This window comes from Ochotona curzoniae, unplaced genomic scaffold, assembly GCF_017591425.1.
Source record: "Ochotona curzoniae isolate NIBS_2020 unplaced genomic scaffold, NIBS_Ocur_1.0 contig_430, whole genome shotgun sequence".
In the NCBI taxonomy this organism is placed as follows: Eukaryota; Metazoa; Chordata; class Mammalia; order Lagomorpha; family Ochotonidae; genus Ochotona; species Ochotona curzoniae.
Genome location: NW_024466219.1, coordinates 21,073,683 through 21,094,821, shown reverse-complemented (window position 1 = coordinate 21,094,821; position 21,139 = coordinate 21,073,683). Strand labels below are relative to the sequence as shown.

The following is a 21,139-nucleotide window of genomic DNA, read 5'->3' as shown; positions in this document are numbered from 1 at the left end:
AATGGAGGCTGTTACATATTTCTGCAGACTGCTTTAACATGAAAATACCTATCTTCACATTTAAATTACCAGTATAAAAGAATGTGCCCAGTAACATCCCCAGAGTATATCAGATTTACAGCCAATTTTAGGGGGAAAAATAAAAAAATGCTCCATAGCGATTAACTTTAAGTAAGCCATAAGAGTGAATAAGTTCTGCATTCCCTCATTGCTGCCCCTGCCACCTTCTTCAGAGATACCCAGTGTTTACTGAGCTATCTAGCATTATCAAGACACACAGCCATCTCCATGCTATCTCAGTGTTATCATAGAACATTTTGTGTAGAAGACCTCCAATAAAATACTGCTAAAGAAATCAATGAATAAACAAATGAATTCAGCCCCACCACCACTGCAAGGTCCGATTAACCAGCAGACAACCCTGAGCTATAAGAAAGATATTCCCAGACAGACAGCAGATGGCTGAAAGCATGGATGGTATGAAGCCTTTTGCATACATACAGCACTGTGCTACTCTCACAGTCGATCATGACAGCTGAGAGAACCACCAAGTGACTAACAGGTTGATCACACACAGTGTGGAGAATAGTGTTCCTTCAGTCTTTGGCTGCCTCAATTACCTCTTTTTGATGACAGTGCCTTTCTCTAACAAGCCATAGTTACATAAAATGCATCTCAGGGAACATATGCATGAAAACTGTCTTCATCATCTCTGTAGCTGAAATGCACACAAAGAACAGCCCAAAAGTGCCATGAATGGACTAAAAGAGAAAATCTAGGTTTTGCTTTTTTTGGAAAGTGATATCTATGTGATAAATGCAGCAGGAATGTTGTAAGCGATTATAAACTGGATAAGTAGAATGAAGCCCACATCCCATCTTTTTATTACTTGACAGATAAAAATTTGGGTTTTTTTTAATAAAGATTTATTTTTATTATTTTTTATTGGAAAGGCGGATATACAGAGAGGAGAGACAGAGAGGAAGATCTTCCGTCCAATGATTCACTCCCCAAGTGAGCGCAACGGGCCGATACTATGCCGATCCAAAGCCAGGAGCCTCTTCCGGGTCTCCCACGTGGGTGCAGGTTCCCAAAGCTTTAGGCTGTCCTCCCCAGGCCACAGGCAGGGAGCTGGAAGGGAAGCGGGGCTGCCGGGATTAGAACCGACACCCATATGGGATCCCGGGCGTGGACCTTTAACCACTTGCGCCACCGCGCCGGGCCCTGGGGGTTTTTTTTGTTTTGTTTTGTTTTTTTGAAAGTTACAATGACAGAGAAGAAAAAAAATCTTCTACCTGTAGGTTCACTCCCCAAATGCCTGCAACATCCAGAGCTAAGCTAAGTCCAAGCCAGGTACCCAGAATTCCATCTGGTCCTTCAAGATAGGTAGCAGGGACCCAAAGACTGCTTGGCCATCGTCCGCAGCCTCCCGGGCCTCTTAGCAGGAAGCTGAATCAAGCAGACCAGTTGGGACACCAGCACTCCAACGCAGGGTGTGGCACCCGAAGTGGTGGTCTAACCCATCCCACCACAAGCCTGACCCATACAATTCTGAAAGATGGGACTAATATAATGATATAGTTAATTTTAAGTTATGTTTACTGTGTAACTCAAGTGACTACAAAGTAATATGTCATTTACAAAATGCCTAATATTCTGTTAGTGTTAAAAAAAAAAAAACAGTTTTCCACTTAGGGTTATTGTTGCTTGTTTCATCTGGTTTACTTAAAAAAAAAAAGAAAAAACACTCACAGCTATCTATACTTCTTCTGATTAGAATCAATGAATTTTCAATAACCGTAGGGATTAAACCAGTCCACTAAACTTAATGTTTTTAAATTGTATTGCTAACGACATGAAAATGTGCTGATACTGATGACACAAGACTGTCTAATCAAAACCCCTTCGAGAATCCTCATCTATCTCTCTGCTTTTGCCACAGAGCAGCTGTGCCTCACACAGATTCACATGAATGAAAATATTTAGACGAGAAACCACCCACTTAGTTTATTTTCCATATGACTTTCCTGTAATTATTTTGTAAACTGTTCACACAACAATACATAAAAACATCTGCAAAAACAGGTAATTAATGTGTCAAGCCAAACTAATGCATTTTTTATGGTGTCCATGCTTCGTCAACTGTAATTATAACTCTTTTTTAAGCAAATGATGATGTGTTTGTTGCAATGTGCAAGTGGTTATTTTAGATGCTGTGTTTACTGTTCATACAATCTGAATATAAAACTCCAAAGCTACTTTACCCCCACATCAATGCTGCACCTAGCTTTTTGCTGAAGCAGGAAAGTGGCTCCGTTTTCCAAGCTATAATTTCCATTTTTGTCATTAAAACATGAAACTCCCAACATAAAAGTTGATACCAAAATAGACAACAATTCAAGAAGTATAGACCAGCTAACCATTCATCTGCACTCTCTTTCTTTAGCTATAACCCTTAAATACAGTATTTTGTGCCAACAGGCTACAGCATACCAAGCCTCTGACGTACTAACCTAAGTTTAAAAGTTCATTACTGTTTTTATATGGCACCCATTCTGTCTAGATCCACCAAATAAAAACACCTGGTTTTCAAAAAGTTTATGGAAAATGTACTTTATTTCTCAAAAGTGTCGAGCATTTTACATTTTTTTCACCAAAATAAACACCTGTCAATTTCATTTTCCTCATACTCTTTGAAATACCCTTGTGTAGCAACAAATACTAACGTAATAAAAATGTATAAAGCTAATTCTATTTCAACTGGCTCAATTCTACAAATTGTCAATTCTTCAGGATAAATACATTGATATCCCTCCAGGCACTGTGCTAGAGGATACAATGATGAATTAAAAAAAAAATACCTTACCTGCAAGGACATTACAAGTAAATTGGAGATTTAATCACTCAATAAATAACTGCAGAAAGAGTAATTTCATAGTAAATGTGATAAGAACTTGAAGGAAAAACAGCATGTAATGAAAGCAAAGCTCAGGAACTCTATCCTGGTCCAAACACAAGTGAGGAAAGGCATCCTTTAGGAACTGAAGGGCAAAAGATCAGGAAAGGGGAGCTTTCAGTGGAACACAGCATGGTAAGCCACAGCCCACAATGCCAGCATTCCACAGCAGAGCACCAGCTCCAAGGCCCAACTCCTCCACTTCCAATCCAGCTTCCTGACAATGCACCTGGAAGGTAGTGAAAGATGGCCCAAATACTTGGGACCCTGCCACTCATATGGAAAGTTTGATGGAGTTCCTGGCTTCAGGTTTCAACCTAGCCCAAACATGGTCATTTACAAAGTAAACCAGCAAACAGAATCAATGGATCAATCTACCTTTTTACCTATCCCTCTCTCCCCACTTACCCTCCCCCCATTTCCCTCTCTCTGTCCTTTCCTAAATAAGCTTTAAGTAAAAAAAAAAAAAAAAAAGACCAAGAAAGCACAAAGAAGCACACAAAAACACTCCAAATACATCATACTTATGAAAAATTCAAATGAGGACACTACTGATGCCTTCCAGGAGGTGAAACCAGGTCACGGTCACTATACAAAATAATCAAAAACAACCAAGGACATACCAAAGAAAACTGGGAAATTCTTATGAAGAAGTGGTGTTGATCAGCAATAGCAGAACAAGGGCCTGCCAGATTTTAACCTGGAGGTATTCCTATCAGTCCTCATGACATAGCAGGGTGACAGACATGAACACCACCCACCTTCCAACTACTAGAAGGGCTGCACCTGACTTGAAACACCACTGAAAAGCTTCAGGGCAGAGGAAATATTGAAATCATGGCAACCAACAACATACAAGCAAACATTTAACAGGGAAACCGAGAAGGCACGTTGTGCTTTGACTTACTTCCACATATTTCTGGGAAACATTAGTACACACACCAGAAGGCCACAGGGAGTCCCAGCTGTCTATTCATCCTAGAGAAATGGGAGGTCATGCACAAATTGGAAACGAAAAGCAGGGCAGACCTGTAAAATGCCTAATCTTCACACTAAACTATACACAGATACCTAAACTACACAAAGTGTGAAGTCATAGGCTCACAGGTTATGTTTGTTTCACAATTTTTCTTTTTTATTCTTATTTAAAAGGCAGACTTTTACAGAGAGAGGAGTGATGGAGAGAGGCCTTCCACCCACTGGTTCATGCCCTAAATGGTTGGTGAGATGAGCTAATCTGAAGCTGGGAGTCAGGAGCTTCTTCTGGGCCTCCCATGAGGGGACAGGGTCCCAAGAACTTGAGCCATACTCCACTGCTGTCCCAGGCCATAAGCAAAAAATTGGATCAGAAGCAGAGTAGCTAGGACACGATTTGGCACCCAAATGGAATGTTGGTGTCACATAGCAGATGATTAGCCTGCTGACTCATTGTGCCAGCCCCTATTTTACTATTATTTTAATATTGATTACATGGGTAAAGACCCATGCTGATCTCTGCTTAAGGTCAGGAGGGTTGGGATGTGAGGGCAGGTGGGTGAGACAAATGGTTCAGTCTTTCCTCCTATGTCCAAGGAGAGGTGAGAAGGGTGTACACTGCTCCTTGTTGTCAAACTACATCAGCACTTATGGACAAAGGCAGTCACCTGACGCCACTTTGGAGACCTTGATGTGGGTTAGAATGTTCCAAGAGTGTCACTTGAGTGGTGGTGGTTGCTCTGAGAAGCTGTAGGCTTCATTACAGCAGAGGTGAGAAATTCTTTCTAATGTCTGTTGGCTGAGAAGTGCTACACCTGGCTGTCATGTGCACCAGTTGGTACAGGGTCAGGATTAGTCCATCCCCTGCACCAACTATCACAAGCACCAATGGGTGCAGCTGCCTAGTCAGTCCCACCAACAGCCCCAGCTCTCATGCAAATTAGCAGGTGCTACAGCCTAACCAACCTAGCCCGCCCCCAATTCTGGCTTTCACAGGAGCTGCCATGTACTGTGGCTTAGCCCAATCCAGTTCACCCAACCTCATTTCTCCTCCATACCAGCAGGTACTGCAACCTAATAGGGTGACCCCAAATAACTCTTACCATACCCACCCCAAGGCCTGGTTTTCCCATGTGCCTTCAGGTGTTGCAACCCAGCCTAGTCAAGCCCATCCAGCTTTCACTGGCAGGTGCTGTAACCTACCTCAGCCCTGGAACCCAGCCCTAGTCTCGGCTTTCACATTGCACTAGTTTTTGCTGTGACCTTGTGCATCCCAGCATACCCCTAGACACAGTGAGTGCCATAGCCTGGTCCACCCCAGCCCACCCCCACCCTGGCTCTCAAATGTGCCAATGGCTGCTGCAGCCTTGCCCAACTTGGCCCACAAGCAGCTCCAGCTCTCCCACACACCAGCAGGTACTACAATCTAGCAAGGGCATCACCAAAGATCCCCTGCCACCCCAGTCCACCCCAGTCTCTATTCTCATGTATGCTGGTGGGTACTGCCGCCTAGCTCAACCCAAACTGCACCCAGCCCTGATTCTTGCTTGCATTAGCAGGTGCTACAGGCTCGTGCTATTTAAGCACAGCTTGTAAACAATGACTGGCTGACCACAAAACCAAAAACAGCAACTACAACCACACTCATTGAGAATGGGTAAAACCTAGAGTTATTGTAATGTTATCTAAAATGTCAAGTTTCTAACAATAACAAAATGAATCATGCAAAACAAGAAAATTGTAGTAAATACAAGAGGGGAAAGCAGTGAATAAAAGCTGTGAATGTATCCAGATGTATCTAGTAAGCAAAGATTTCAAAACAACCAAAAATGTGTTTATACCAAAATAAACTTATCTTTTCATTTCAGAGGCAGAAAGAGGGAGAAAGAGACAGGGAAAAAGAATCACACCCATCCACTGGTTCACTCCACAAATGCTTATGAAGGCCAGGCTATTTTAGGCTACTACTAGAAGCTGGAAACTGTATTTTTGTTTCCTACATAGGTGGCAGCAACTCAGTCACTTGAGCCACACAATTGTTGCTTCCCGGGGTCTGTTTTAGTGGAAAGCTGATGTCAGGAATCAGAGGTAAGTACTGAACCCAGATGTTCCAATACAGAATGTGAGTATCTTAACTGCTAAGATAAATGCCTACCCTAAGTTTTACTTTTTTTTTTTAATTTTATTGTTGTTTACATTGTATTATGTGGTGCAGTTTTATAGGCGCTGGGGATTCCCCCCACCCCTTCAATACCCCTCCCCCCATGGTGGATTCCTCCACCTTGTTGCATAACCATAGTTCAAGTTCAGTTGAGATTCATTCCTTGCAAACACATGCCTAGCATAAAGTTCAGCATCTTATTGTCCAGATAAGTTCAGTGGCCTCTTGGGGAGACCTTCTCTGGTCTGAAGATAGGTCTAACAGAGTAAAGATCCGGTCAGTTAAAAGCCCCAACAAGACCTCAGTGTCAATATACAACATTATGGAATTAATTGATTGACACAGTATTGGGTAAACAATATGTTAAAAATAATGCAAGTTCCATTCTTCGAAACATCTGGGTTGAGACAGTATCAATGACAGGTTCAAAAAATAACAAACAACCAAACAAAAAAAAAAAAATTACAGGTTAAATCAAGGCAAACATGTGTTATCTAACCTTTTGGGATTTGCTCATTTCCCTTAGCATTATAGTTTCCAGTTGGGCCCATTTAGCCACAAAGAACTGCATTTTGTTTTTTTTAATAGCTGAGTAGTATTCCATGGAGTAGATGAACCTACCCTAAGTTTTACTTTTAATCCTATTTCCACAAACTTTTCAAAAGTAACCTCATATTATCAACCAACCTAAACTGACATCTACAAAACACTGATCCAGCTCTCTGCTAACATACAACCCGGGAGACTCAAGTAACTCAAGTAGCTGGGCCCTTGATACCAACGTGACTGAACTCCAAGTTCCTGGCTTCAGCCTGTCCCAACCCTGACTATTTTGGGCTTTTTGAAGTAAATGAACAAACCAGAAATCACCTTCTACTTTCTGTTTCTCACTTTCCCTGTCTTTGTTACATTCTCTTTCTTTCAAATAAATGAAAGAAATACCTAAAAACAAAAAGTACCCTGCAATTTAGGGCTCTTACCTGCCTGGATATCCAATTTTTGTTTTGCATTGCCCAACATTGCACTTTTCTTTTTAGGCAAAGAGTCCTATCACTAGCATGGATTCATTCAAGATAATTCTTTCCTAAGAAGACTTTTACTGTATTTGAGGAACTTGCTCGTATAACCCAACAACATAGATGCATCTGATTAATTACCCACTTAATCAAACCGCATACAATTCAAGAATCCATTTTATCCTGTATGAGAGTACTTTAAAAATTCATTAAGAAAAAACAGAAATAAAAGATGCTTATTTTTGTGCAAAACAAAAAATTAATCTATACACAGTTTTTCCTCAACACACATTTTCCATGAAGTTTATGAAGACACCTTGTGTATCTATGGCTTTCTTAATTGATGATTGATTAGTTACCCAAAAAAGAGCAGAAACTACTAAAAGGTAAGAAGTTTCCTACAAAGATGAAAACAGCAGTTAGGCCATAGAAAACATCATAAAACCTCATATCACTTTTCCAGCATAGCAAGAACACCAATTTGAGGCCCTGAATTCAAACAATTTAAAAAGAAAATGGTTTAGCCATAAAGTCTCAATAAACCAAAAAACTGGAAAAACCTCAGACTAAGGGTTCTTAGAACACCATGGTATTAAACTAAAAATCAGTAACAAAGAAAAATTTCAACTTCCCGAAAGATTAAATAGCATAATACACTTCTAAGTAATTCACAGATATACAAGGTGGGATGATAAATAGATCTCTAGGCTGAAAGTCTGTGAACATGTGACTTGACTTGTTCAAAGAAAGTTTACAAATCTGGTAAGGTTGGAGATCTTGAGTTAGGGCAATTATTCTACATTATTTGGATGAACCCAGCCAAATCATACAGGTGCTTAAAATCAGATAACCTTTGTTGGCTGAAGATCAGAATGGAATGTAACCAAAGAATAGTCAACAAGGTACAACAGTGCTGGCTTGCAAGAAAGACGAAAGCCTACATTGTGACATAGTAGATAAAGCCATCACCTCTGAAGCCAACAACCCATACGGTGCCAGTGTGTGTCCCCATTGCTTTGCTTACAACTCAGCTCTCCGCTAAAGCATCTGAGACAAACAGAGGAAAAAGGCCTAAGTACTTGGGCCCATACATCCAATGGGAGAACCAGAAAAATCTCCTGGCCCATCCCTGGTCCCTTCAGCCATTGGAGAATGAACCAATAGATGGGAGACTTCTCTCTCTCTTTTTCTCTCCCTTTTTCTCTCTCTTTCTCTCTTCCCCAACCCCTTCTTTTCTCTGTTATTCTGTCTTTGAAACTAATAAATCTTCTTTTAAAAAATAGATAAGAAGATGGAGAGGAGGAGCAGAACGGCCGCCAACAAAAGCCAAGGCCTGTAGGTGGTCTCTATCAGCTAGAAAAGGCAAGGGAACAGATTCTCCCCTGAGGTCTCTAAAAAAGAATATAGTCCTGCACACACCTTGATTTTTTTAGCCCCATGAGATTTCTGTCTGATTTCCAAGTAATAAAACCATGAAATAATGGATTTGGGTTGGAAATCACTAAGTTTTCTACAGCAACAATAGAAATCCAATAAAATAAAATAAAGAAAAAATTATAAAATATTTTTAACTGAGAACAATAAAAATACAACATTCAACACTTAAGGAATGTAGATAAAGTACTTAATGGAATATTTAAAATTCTAAATGCATACAGGAGCAAAAAACAAATTCTGAAAAGTAAGGTTCTAATGAAAACTCAAGAGTCAGACATAAGTAGACAGAAAATAAACAGAAATCTGTAAGACAGAAAACAAGCAAAACCTACAACACTTTTTGAAAGTTGATTCTGCTTAACATTAATAAAACTTACAAATCTCTTACATGGTTAAGAATTAAAAAATAACAAATTTCCAGGGCATCATGGCTTAAAGGATAAAGCGGCCACTTGTAATCCAGTATTTCACATGCACGTTGATTCAAATCCTGGCTCCCTAATAATGTACATAAAAAAGCAAGAGAAAATGGCCCGAACCTCAGAGCCCCTGTCATCCACAGAGGCGGCAAGATTCCCATGGGGGAAATCTGGACAAAGCTCTTGGCTTCTGGCTTTTGACAGGCAGAGCACCGTCCTTTGAGAAGTGAACCACTGGATAAGTGATTTCTTTCTATGTCTCTCCCTCTATAACTCTACCTTTTGAATAAATAAATAAATCTTTAAAAAGTATTTTTAATATCAACAAAACATCTCCCAACATCAACAAAGGTCCCACAGGAGATAGTATATATAATTCTACAATTAATAAATCTATGTCAAACGAAAAACTCCCTTGAAAATTACAACTTACCAAAATTGACAAAAGAAGAAATGCACAATTTTTAACACTTGAATATTTGTTAGATAAACAGAATCAACTATCACATTTCTTCCCATGGAACTATCATCAAATTTGTTAAAAATGATCATTATATTATAGATATGAAGATAAATTATACTGTTTTATAGATATGTAAACCACATAGAAGTAAACGCAATAATGTCTAATTTAATTTTAAATTTGCAAATATATATTAAAAATAAAAATACACATACATGTATCACGAATATCAGCAAACTGCATATAAAAAGATAACATATCACAGCTAATTAAGGTTTATTGTAGAAATGCAAAAGTTGTTAAACATTGAAGAAACAATGCATGTGACCTCTCAGATCTGAAGGTTAACAGCAGTCACCCAATTTCCAATCTCATCATATACTCTCTCAAAATATCAGGAGAGCTTAAACAAACCCTCCTAGGACCCATATCTTTGGCATTACCAGAAAACAAATAACACTGTGACCTTTACATTATTTGTAAAAAGGGAAATAAACCAAATTCCAACAGAACTCCCAAGGTCCCCCTATTGCAGGCCTATGGATGTAGAGATAAGGGAGGAAAAGCAGCTAGTGCTGTGGCACAAAGGGTAAAGCCACCTTCTGCAGTGCTGGCATCCTGCAGGAACACTGGTGAAAATCCAGACTGCTCCACTTCCAACCCAAAAGGAAGTGCCTACACCCACGTGGGAGACCCAGGTGAGGCTCCAGCTCCTGGTGTCAGCCTGGCCCTGCCCTCACCATTGCAGCCATTTGGTGAGTGAACCAGCAGATGGAAGACCAATGTTTCTCTCTCTCTTTCTCTCTCTCTGTATGTGTGTGTGTCTGTCTGTCTGTCTCTTTCTGCTTTTCAAAAAAAAAATCTTAAAAAAAAAGGATAGAGGGGGGTGGTTCGTGGATGATGGGGTAGTGGAAGGAGATATAATTGGACTTAAAGCACAGGAGAAAAAAACTATCCCAGGTAGAAAAAGTACAACCAAACCATTAGACACAACTTGAGACATGTAATTCACAGTAGAGGCCTTGAAAATCAGTGAAGTCTGTGGAAGTGACAGGAATAAAGAGACAGAAGGAAATGAAAGGAAAAATAAGGAGCCTACTGTCACAAACCGACACAAGACACTGATCCGTCCTCCCACCACCATCCACAAGCGAAACTCCCTGGGAGAGTGTAGAACCAGCAGAAACCACACTACCATTAAAAGGAACAGCAGCAGAAACAAAGCCAATGTCATCCACACAGCTCTAGCCAAGATCAGCAGAGGACCTACCCATGGAGAGGTAACAACCAGAAGAAGACAGCAGGAAGCTTCCAGGGTGCCAGTCAGATTCTGTTCCCTGATGCCTGGCTGCCAGTTCTGCAGGAGTTCTCCAGGTGAACATATCCTGAGCTATACACTTGAGACATGAGCTTATCTGTAATCCTACTGCAAGTTACAGTTTGAAAAGAAGATACCTGTTCTCTAGTGAATCATAATCTAAAAGACATATAAGAGAAAACAGAAACAATCAAAACATTCATCTTTTTTAAAAGATTTATTTATTTTTATTGGAAAGTCATATTTACAGAGAAGGAGAGACGGAGAAACATCTTCCATCTGCTGGCTCACTTCCCAAGCAGCCACAACAGCCAGAGCTAATCTGATCTGAAACCAAGAGCCAAGAGCTTCTTCCAGGTCTCCCCTGTGGGTGCAGGGTCCCAAGTCTTTGGATTGTCCTCTACTGCTTTCCCAGGCCACAAGCAGGGAGCAGGAAAGGAAGTACAGCAGCAGGGATACAAACCAGTGCCGGTATGGGATCCCGGTGCATGAAAGGTGAATACTTTAGCCATTAGGCTACCGAGCCAGGCACAAAAACAATCATTTTTTAAGGCCAGCGGATAAAGAATAACAAATGGGTTAGGAAGGATAGAAAAGGATAGCATTCCTCTTGAGTGTTTGTTCCTCACTTTGTTTCATTCATGCCTCACTTACTTCCTATAGCTTTACTGCCCACGCCATCCTCTGCTGAACCAGCTTGGAGAGACAGGGTGAAGGCACATGACCAGGACAGTTCAGTGCTCTCTGGGCTTTTTACTGGAGACACTTCCTCTAGGGTCCTTAGGAAAATACCTAAGTAATTGAGAGCTTCTGGAACTCACATCAGACAAAGGGGACAGCAATTTATAGGGTGTGGACGGAGACAGGCAAACAGAAAGAGCCGGTGACACTTCTTGAACACCTGGATCAAGCTGAACGGAGCCATTGAACCACTCACTTTTGTGGGCTAACCCACTCTTTTCTATGGCAGCTTCTCTTGAGTTGCTTAGGTTTTTGTTACCTGTAACTGAAAGAGTCCAGGCTAACATAAAACCTGAAAGAAGGCCTGACCTGAGGATAAGGTAATTTAAAAAGCAACTCTCTTTTCATTTGTGAACATAGAGAATCTACAGTGTTCTCTCTGAACCTATGAGCCAGTTCCTTCTCAGTTCACTGTGTTCACAACTGCCTTCCCCTGCCGGCAGACACTTCCTACACCCACCAAAGAAAGGAAAACCATAAGAATGCTGATGGAGTGGGGAAGACAGAAATATAACTGGCATATTTAAGTTGTTTCAAATCTCTACTCTTTAAAAACCTCAATTGTATTGCTCTAAAATACCTTCTTCTGCCAGTGCTCAAATAGTTTAGATCTGAAAAATTCTCACGTAGGGCAATTTATTTAATTAAAGAATATGTTTTATTTTAAAATAAAAAAAGGCCACTAAAGAGCCTGCATTGTGACACAGCCAGTTAAGCCAATGCCTGCGATGCTGGCATCCCATATGAGCCTCATCTGCTTCATTTGTAATTCAGCTCTGCTAACACATCTGGGAAGACAGCAGACGATGCACCCATCCATATGGGAAACCCAAGAGAGCTTCAGGCTCCCGGCTTCCGCTAGACCAAGCCCCTAACACTGTGGCCACATGGGAGTGAGTCAGCAGATGAAAGAGTCCATTCTCTCTGTCTCTCTGTCTCTTTCTCTCTCTGTGCCTTTCAAGCAAATAAATGTCTATTAAAAAAATAAAGGCTGTGAAAATTTTTCATAATAGAAATGTTGTGAATTTGTTTAACAGCACTGTTCTTTGAAAAGGAAGATTTGGAACATGGCGCAATGGTCTAGTGGCTAAATCCTCACCTTAAAACCGCCAGGATCTCAAATGGGTGCTGGTTCATGTCTTGGTTGCTCCACTTCCCACCCAGCTCCCTGTTTGTGGCCTGGGAGTGCAGTAAATCTATGCCTTGGAACCCTGCAACCCTGTAGGAGACCCAGAGGAAGATATTGGCTGCTGCTTCAGATCAGCTCAGCTCTGGCTATTGCAGCCACTTCAGCAGTAGACCAGCATATGGAGAATCTTTTTCTCTGTCCTTCATTCTGTAAATCTGCCTTTCCTATAAAAGTAAAAGAATGTTTAAAAAAAAATTTCAAAATGCAGATTAAGAGGCACAAAAGGTTCCTTCTTCGCAAGTATATTATAATGATAAAATGATAAACAAATACAAGAGCTACCAAAAGGCCCTATTGGGTTCAAATTTAACATAAAAATCTCTGTGGCAAGTTAGATTTATCCTAGAAGTGCAAGAGTAGTACTATGTAAGAAAAATCAATGTAATACACTACATAAATAAAACAAAGGGGATACAAAGAAAATAAAATCAGGCCAAATGATGCAGGAAAAAAATGCCAGAATCTAACATTCTTTCACGACATGACATAACAATACAAACAAAAAACAGGTTCAGAATAGATGGTACTTCCTTCCTCAGTCTGATAAAGGGCATGTATGAGAAAGCTAACTTTACACCTTGAAAGTTTTGCCCCCAAGTTCAGGGACAAGACAAGGGTGATAGTTTTCCTAATGCTCTTGAACACTACACAGAACATTCTGGTCACAGGATTAAGCAAGAAAAAGAAATTAAAGGTATTAAAAATGAAAATGAGGAAAGAAAATTATCCACAGTCACTGATAATAATCCTATATACAGAAATCCTAAAGAATTCACAAAATTCTGCTAGCACCAATAACGAATCCCATAATTTGCAGAGTACGGTTGTTGCTTATATACACTAGCAATGAAGAATCCAAATGTTTTTGTTATTAATATAAAGAGAACAGATTTCATATACAATTCTAACAAGATATCCATTCTTCTATCTCCTGCCTCCAAATTCCATTTACAATGATCTTCAAAAGCATAAAATAGCTATAAATTTAACCAAAGAGGCAAAAAAATTTATACACTGAAAACTATAAAACACTGTTGAGAGAAATTAAGACCTCAAAAAGTGGAAAGATCCCCTACATTCACAAATTGAAAGACCTGTTCCCCAAGTTTGATATACCAATTTAATGCAATCCCTAGCCCAATTCCAGCTATCATTTTTACAGATATGAACAAGTTCATTGGAAGGGTTTCTGAACAATCAAAACAGTACTGAAATATTTAAGAAAAAAGTATTCAAAGGGTTCATAAATTGACAGTTAAAAGTTAATGCCTTACAAGACAAGTTCACGCTACCACTATCCATTAAAACCACAGCTTTTGGCTTTGTTAGCCTTATACACTACATTTTGTTATCAAACTGGGAAATCACTTAAATAAAAAGCTGATTTGAAAACACTTTCATAGTATCTTCTGACTTAATAAACAGGAAATGACTCAGACAGAATCTGTTTCTAAAGTTTCATATTTTCAATTCAGAAAGCCAACAATAAGAAATCATCTGACTTGTTCCCTTTATCATAACTAGACTCAAAATCTTTCTCAGATACTCTTTTATTCCAAAGCAAACAAGAATTTTCTTAGGAGAGGTTTCTAAATATTTGAGTGACTCTCATCCAATGGAATTAATGCACAGCTACTTTCTACAGCACTTGAGTACACATCGCTCGAAATCTACAGACACCAGCCACATTTATAGGGTTTTAGAAACAACCCTTTGGAATATGGCTCAAGTAATTTAGGTAACTTCAAGGAAATCTAGAAGTATGTGTGAGTTAGTGGTTTCTCCCACTAAAGATGGTCAAGAATTGATAAGCGATGCAAAGGATGCAGTCCCTGAACACACAAAGTCTTTAAAAAATGTTTTGACATCCCTTACAATCCAGCACATTCTACTCAGCAATGGGATAAAGTATGAAAAATGGCTTGGTAGTGCTTATTATATCATGCTTGAATGAAAATTGTACAAGACTGCATCTCCAAGTTGGGTATTAACATTAGAAACAGCCTCCCCTGTAGAGTGGTAGCAGGTAAAACCACCACCTGAAATGTGAGTGCCAATTTATATCACAGTTGCTCCACTTCTGAACCAGTACATGACAGCCAGCATGCTTGGGCCACTGCACCCAGGTGGCAAACCCAGATGAAGCTTCTGGCTCCCACCTTCAGCCTGGAACAGTGCCAGTGAGGCCACCTGAAGAGTGAACTAGCAGATGGAAGATCTCTCTCTGTGTCTCTATCCTGACCCCACAACTCTTTCAAAATAAGTAAATAAATCTAAAAAAAAAAAAAAAAGCAGTCTCACAAAAAGCAGTCTCACTGATCAAAAATACCAACAATAATTTCAAAGAAATATCAGATGTCAACAAACACCTAGGACCACATTTATTTGCAATAAAATTGCATGCATGAGGGTTTCATGGAAACAAAGATAGGAAGTAGGAAGAAATGAACAGAGAGAAGAGAGAGAAGAAAAAAACAGAAGAGGAAGAAGAGTGAAAAGAACAAGTCAGAGGGAGGGAGAGGAAGAAGGTATGGTATCAGCGGCAAGGCAGCAAAACTGCCAGAAAATATATTCTTCAGAAAAAAAAAAAATAGTTTATTTATTCAAAAAGCAGAATGACAGTAAATAAGAGAGAGAGAAAGAGACTGATTTTTCATCCACCAGGTCACCTACCCAAACACCCACAGAAGTCAAGACTGAGCAAGACCAAGTCAGGCACCAGAAACTCCATCTGGGTCTCCCACAAGAGTGAGCTGAGCTCCAAGCATGTAGGCCATCTCCTGGTACCCTCAGGAGAACAGCCAGGACCTGTTCAAGTGCTCCCATATGAGATGCCAGTGTCACACTGCCACAAGGCAGTGACACAATGCCAATCCCAGAGAATGTTTGCAAAAAAAAAAAAAACACACACACACACACATATATATAACATGATCACAGATATAGTATGCTACAGAGTTGACAGGAAAATCTCGTTTTGAAGGACCACTGTTCATTTTATTTTGCATTTTTATGGAAAAAAAAACTACAGTCCCTATAACAATGTCTGTTACATACAAGTAATAAATGCTTGCTGAATGCCAAACTAGATGGATAAAATGGTTGAAAGAATAAACAGACAAATGGGTAGATAGAAAAGAATGAATATTCAAAATACAGTTTTCAAATATTTGACAGTGGAGACTATCCGAAGCTTTTCCATTTTACAACAGTAATCTGATTAGAGGGAAAATGTGTGAGAAATAGCATGACAAACATGGGGGAAGATACTAACAAAATTTGGACTCAGAAAGACCTGGATTAAAATCCTGGCGTAACTTTTACTGGCTTGTGTCCTTAAGCAAAGAGCTTAATTTACATAAATCTTAGTTTCCTCCATCTGTAAAATGGGGATTACTGCATCCACCTTATGAACAGGGCGAACCAGCGATTTTGGCACCTGAAACAAACTATATAAAAACCAGTTCTCAAATCAACTCTGTAATTCATAATGTAGCCCACAGATGGGTGTTACTAACAATGCTCACCATCTGGTAGCATCCTGTTTTAAATAATTATTCTCACTAACTAGGTGCCAAGCTTCCAGAATCATCATACTAAATGTCTGCACCCTCCACATTTTGGTGTCCTTAGACAAAGCCCAGTATGACCAGCTATCGTCTAGCTGGTGAAATTGTTCTGAAAATCTTAAATAACCTAAGAATAACACCTTGTATAGTGACAAGCATGGGACAGATAATAAATTGGTATTACTGAAACATTTCAACACCTTTACATAATCCATTTGCCCCTTGAACATCATCAAACTATTCAAATAAGACCATACTGAGAACACAAATTAATTCTATCAGCTATTGAAAGTAATAAACAAACAAGATGGACTTAAGAGGATGACATGCACAGCAATATTCTTTCCAAAGATGTGACTTCATTCCTTTGACTTTGACTTTTAGACTTTTCATTTTAACCACAGAGATCTGAGAATTTAGAAGAATGGGTGGTGTCTTCTTCATTTCAAGCACCATTTCTAGACTATGAGAATAAGTGAACTGGATTTAAATCACCACTATCAGGGTATGCTTTTTCTTTGCTGGATTAGCAAACAGATCTGCTACTGTATGGCTTGCATCTGGTCTCAGCTGTGCAAACAACAGTTAGTATGGAAAATATCATGCCATTTTAATCAGATCTACTACCAGATCTACCCAGATAAACTTCTCTAGGATGAATAGCATGGTAGTGAAACAAACTGTACCAATTCATAAGAATCTCTGTATAAAGCCCTTCTGATTAGTGCTGAGAGATTATTTGTCTGGATTATCACATATCCAAAAATAATTATTGAATTATAAAGCATGCCAAACAGAGGTAAAGGGAATAACTGTCATAAAAGAGTTCAATTACAATGATTTGTAGGGTTTATGGATCATATCCGTGGATTAACATGGGTCAGTAAGTTTTGTCACAACAGATCATGCTGTCCCAAAGAAAGCATCTCTCCCAAACATAAATGTCAAGTCAAACTCACAAGCTACAGCACTTCATTTTCCCATAAATTAAAGGATAATATCCACATACATGTTAGGTACTGACTGGTACACTATTAATCACATTCTTATTAGTGGAAGCATGCTCTGACTTTTCATTTGACAGGCAGTCAAATGTAGAATCACAAGAACTGAAACAAAAGTTATTTCACACATTGGTTACAAATTAGAATTCCATGTTTGAGAGTCCCACAGTTTATCTGAATAACAACTGATCACATTACGAAGAAACGACTAAAAGCAACAAGCTAATGATTAAATTTTGGTTTTGCTGGCACATTAACAACAGAAACCAAGGCACAGCAGGAGGGGACATTGTGGTTTCAGAAAAACAGGCATACACACTGAACAGGAAAAATATGTTTCCATAGCAATATTCCTTAACATAGGGGTCTAATGAGTTTAGTACAGAGTTCTAGTGGAGAAATAATCCACCATTATAATCAGCAAAGTAAGTGATCAAAGGATATATATTCTTTGTTTTTTGCGGACAGTCATCTATAACTCATTTTGAAGCAAAGATTTTTATTTTTATGGTGCCATCAAGTGGTAGCATTATGAAGTGCCCTGAGATCAAAAGCAGATAAGTTTAAGACAGAAAGATGTCACACAGCTGTGTTTCACCCATGTCAATTAGACTTGTGTGGTCTCAGCACAGAATTATCTGGAAGAAAAAAGGGCAAACACAAGAGATCTTCAGCAGCTCATCCCCATTTTAAACTCACAAGCAAAGGTGACTCGCAAAAATGAGTGAACATTTCAAACCACAACATTCTCCGGCCAAATACAGCACCATTTGAAAACAAAATTAGATCAAAATGACCCATCAGTCAACCCATGAGAACAAATGATATCTAAATTAGTCTGTCAATTAGAAATCTTGAAACTGATAGCTCAAAGTATGACAAATTTTAATGGAAAATGAATTTGACCATCAAGTATTTGGAACTGTGTATTTGAACAGGTTATAAAGCATTTTATTAGCAACTTCAGAATGACAATAATTACTAACCGAAAAATAAACATAAGAATTCCAAAGCTTTGCTATTGCTATACTCAAAGCATTAATAGCTTGCTAATCCTCAGGCCCTCCAAAATAGGTAGCAATTCTGAAATAGGACTTTCCAGTTAAATATAGCAGAACACATCTACTTAAGGTCCCTCCTGAAACACTCTTATTATGGCAGCAAAAGGAATCTACTTAGGGGCCAGCACCACCACATAGCAGGCTATGCAGTTGCCTGTGAGGCCAACATCCTGTAAGAGAATCAGTTCAAGTCACTAACGCTCCACTTCTAATCCAGATCCCTAGTTTAATGGCCTAGGAAAGCAGCAGAGGATGGACAAAGTCCTGAGCCCTTATACTCACATAAGAGACCTGGAAAAAGATCCTGGCTCCCAGGTTCAGACAGGTCCAGCTCTGGCTGAGGCAGCCGGGGAGTGAACCAGCAGAGGGAAGATCTCTCACTGTCTCTCCTTCTCTCTCCATAGCTCTTTCTAATAAAAATAAATTGCTTAAGGCAAAACTCCACTAACCAAAGAGATTGAGAAAATTGGTATTTTTATAAGATAGAATGTAGATGGATAAGCAGTTACTGACTGGGGAAACTTGGACATGTGTAGACAATGGGACACTGGACTGTCTGATGCTGTACCAACAATGTCGGGGTATACTTACATAAGAGACTGATAGAATTATGATTCCTTATGAAAGACTACACTGTTGTAATAAAATGGGAAAAATCTGACAGGGGTGGAAATTTGGGGGGGAATCCCAGCCTACACAAAATTGTACCATACAATTCAAAATTCAAAATAAAAATATATTAAAGAAGAAGAAGATAGAATGAAGATGAATAAGCAGTTACTGACTGGGGAAACTTAGGAAAATTGAGGCTTATAAACAGCTAGCTCAGGGAATTCACTCTTGGTTTCTGGATTTATAGTCTCAAGTTTGAGTAGATAAACACATTTCAACGTCAACTTTTCCACCCTATTCTAATTTTTCAGTTCACCCAAGCCACAGTAGGTTGTAGAAAGCAGTGACATAGGCAGCAGTAATCAAGTCAGAATCTGACTCACACAACACAGTAAAACTTCCCAAAATTCATAGACTGATAGCACTTAGGTAGCTAAGGAGGTGGGAATGAATGCTAAAAACAAGAAAACTGGTCAAAATTCCTGTTAAGAAACAAAGTTGCTTATAAATTCCCTATTCCTTTCTATACAGCTGGCTATAGTTTTTTGGGTTTTGTTTTTTGGGTTTTTGTTTTGTTTTGCTTTGTTTTACTTTGTGGCAGGGAAAGAGGTGGTGATTATCAGGTGTTATTTTTCAGTGAGGTACTCTCCAATCTTCAATGTGACTTATAAACACACATAAATTATTGTTCAGGGGTTCAGCATTGTGGCACTGACAATTAAACCACTGCCTGTGACACCAGCAACCCACATCAAATCGCCACTTTAAGTTGTAGCTGCTCTGCTTCCAATCCTACTAATATGTCTGGGAAAGCCCTGAAGGGCAACCAGAGTGCTTGGGCCCCCACACCCACGAGGGATAGAGCTCCTGGCCCAGCTCCTAGCTGTTGCAACCATCTGGGGAATGAACCAGAGAATGGAAAATCAATCTCTCTCTCTCTCTCTCTCTCTCTCTCAAGCTCTGCTTGTCAAATAAGTAAATCAATCCTTTTTAACAAGTTACACTGTTCAAACCTGATATAGTGCATGTACTCAATCCATAAGAAAAGTACAAAATATAATGAAAATTGAGGTTTATAAAAAAGCCAGCTCAGGGAATTCACTCTTGGTTTCTGGATTTATAGTCTCAAGTTTGAGTAGATGAACACATTTCAACGTCAACTTTTCCCCCCATTCTAACTTTTCAGTTCACCCAAGCCACAGTAGGTTGTAGAAAGCAGTGACATAGGAGGCAGCAGTAATCTGGTACCAACAAGTCAGAGACGACAGAACGTTAAGTAAGATCATTTTCGGGAAAGACAACCAACCACTGAAAGATCACAGTAACATGTCACTATTTTGTTTGTAAAAACTCATGCAAGCAACAGCAGAATGCTTCATCTTATTTAAATTGCTGCTTGTTTATTTATTTGAAAGGCAGATAGAAAGAGTCTTATCATCTGCTGATTCACTCCCCACATATGCGTAAGAGCTAAGGCTGAGCCAAACTGTAGCCTGGACCCACAAACTCAGTCTGGATCTCCCATGCGGGCAGCACGGACCCAACTACCTGGCCCATCAACACACACTAGCAGGAAACTGAAACAGGGTGGAGTCAGAACTCTGACCCAAGCCCTCCAATATGTGAGGTAGGTATCGCACATGGCTGCAGAGCACTGCAAACACCCGCGCCTTCATCCCGCTTCTTAAGCGGAAAAGCAAAGGACTAAAACAAAACCTGATGCTTTCTTTCATTTAAAAAAATTTTTCAAGTTCTATGAATAGACATTCAGCTACCACGTATCCCATTTCACATCCATTAACTGGATGAGAATATACTGCAACTAACCAAGATGGCAGCTGACAAATCTAAGAATGCTTTAGGCTTTTGGCTTGGAAGCCCATTTCCTTGTGCCTGTCGAAGGCATGCACTGGAGAATCTGAATGCACCTGGGAGAGGAGAAAGGGGATCAACACTCAAGCACTAGAGAGCACTATTCACACACAGCCTGGGAGATGTGCCGGTTTGTAAAGCAATCTTGTTTTTATAGATGAACTGATCCAAGCATAACACTAAATACCTCTGACGTCTAACATCTCATGTAATTAAAGTGTACATGCACGTATCCATTCAAGCTTCAGTAGACTATTTTCAGTCTTGCTTCTAAACGGCATCATTTAGAAGACACATGTCTATGTATACATTTTCTTCTCAGGGTTTCAACATAAGAATGCACCAA

General features: G+C 39.5%; 1 protein-coding gene across 8 annotated transcripts in view; it reads right to left on the bottom strand.

Annotated features, from left to right (window-relative positions):
• Window positions 1–21,139, bottom strand: part of RPS6KC1 (ribosomal protein S6 kinase C1) — a 133,567-nt gene that overhangs the window by 71,350 nt on the left and 41,078 nt on the right. The window contains exon 1 of one of the 8 annotated variants that reach the window (XM_040985663.1): window positions 20,981–21,121. The exons of the other annotated variants lie outside the window; for them this stretch is intronic. Coding sequence (XP_040841597.1) covers window positions 20,981–20,996 — 16 coding nt within the window. The 5' untranslated portion in view covers window positions 20,997–21,121. Of the gene's footprint in view, window positions 1–20,980; window positions 21,122–21,139 lie in introns of those variants that run through there. 8 annotated transcript variants of the gene reach the window in all.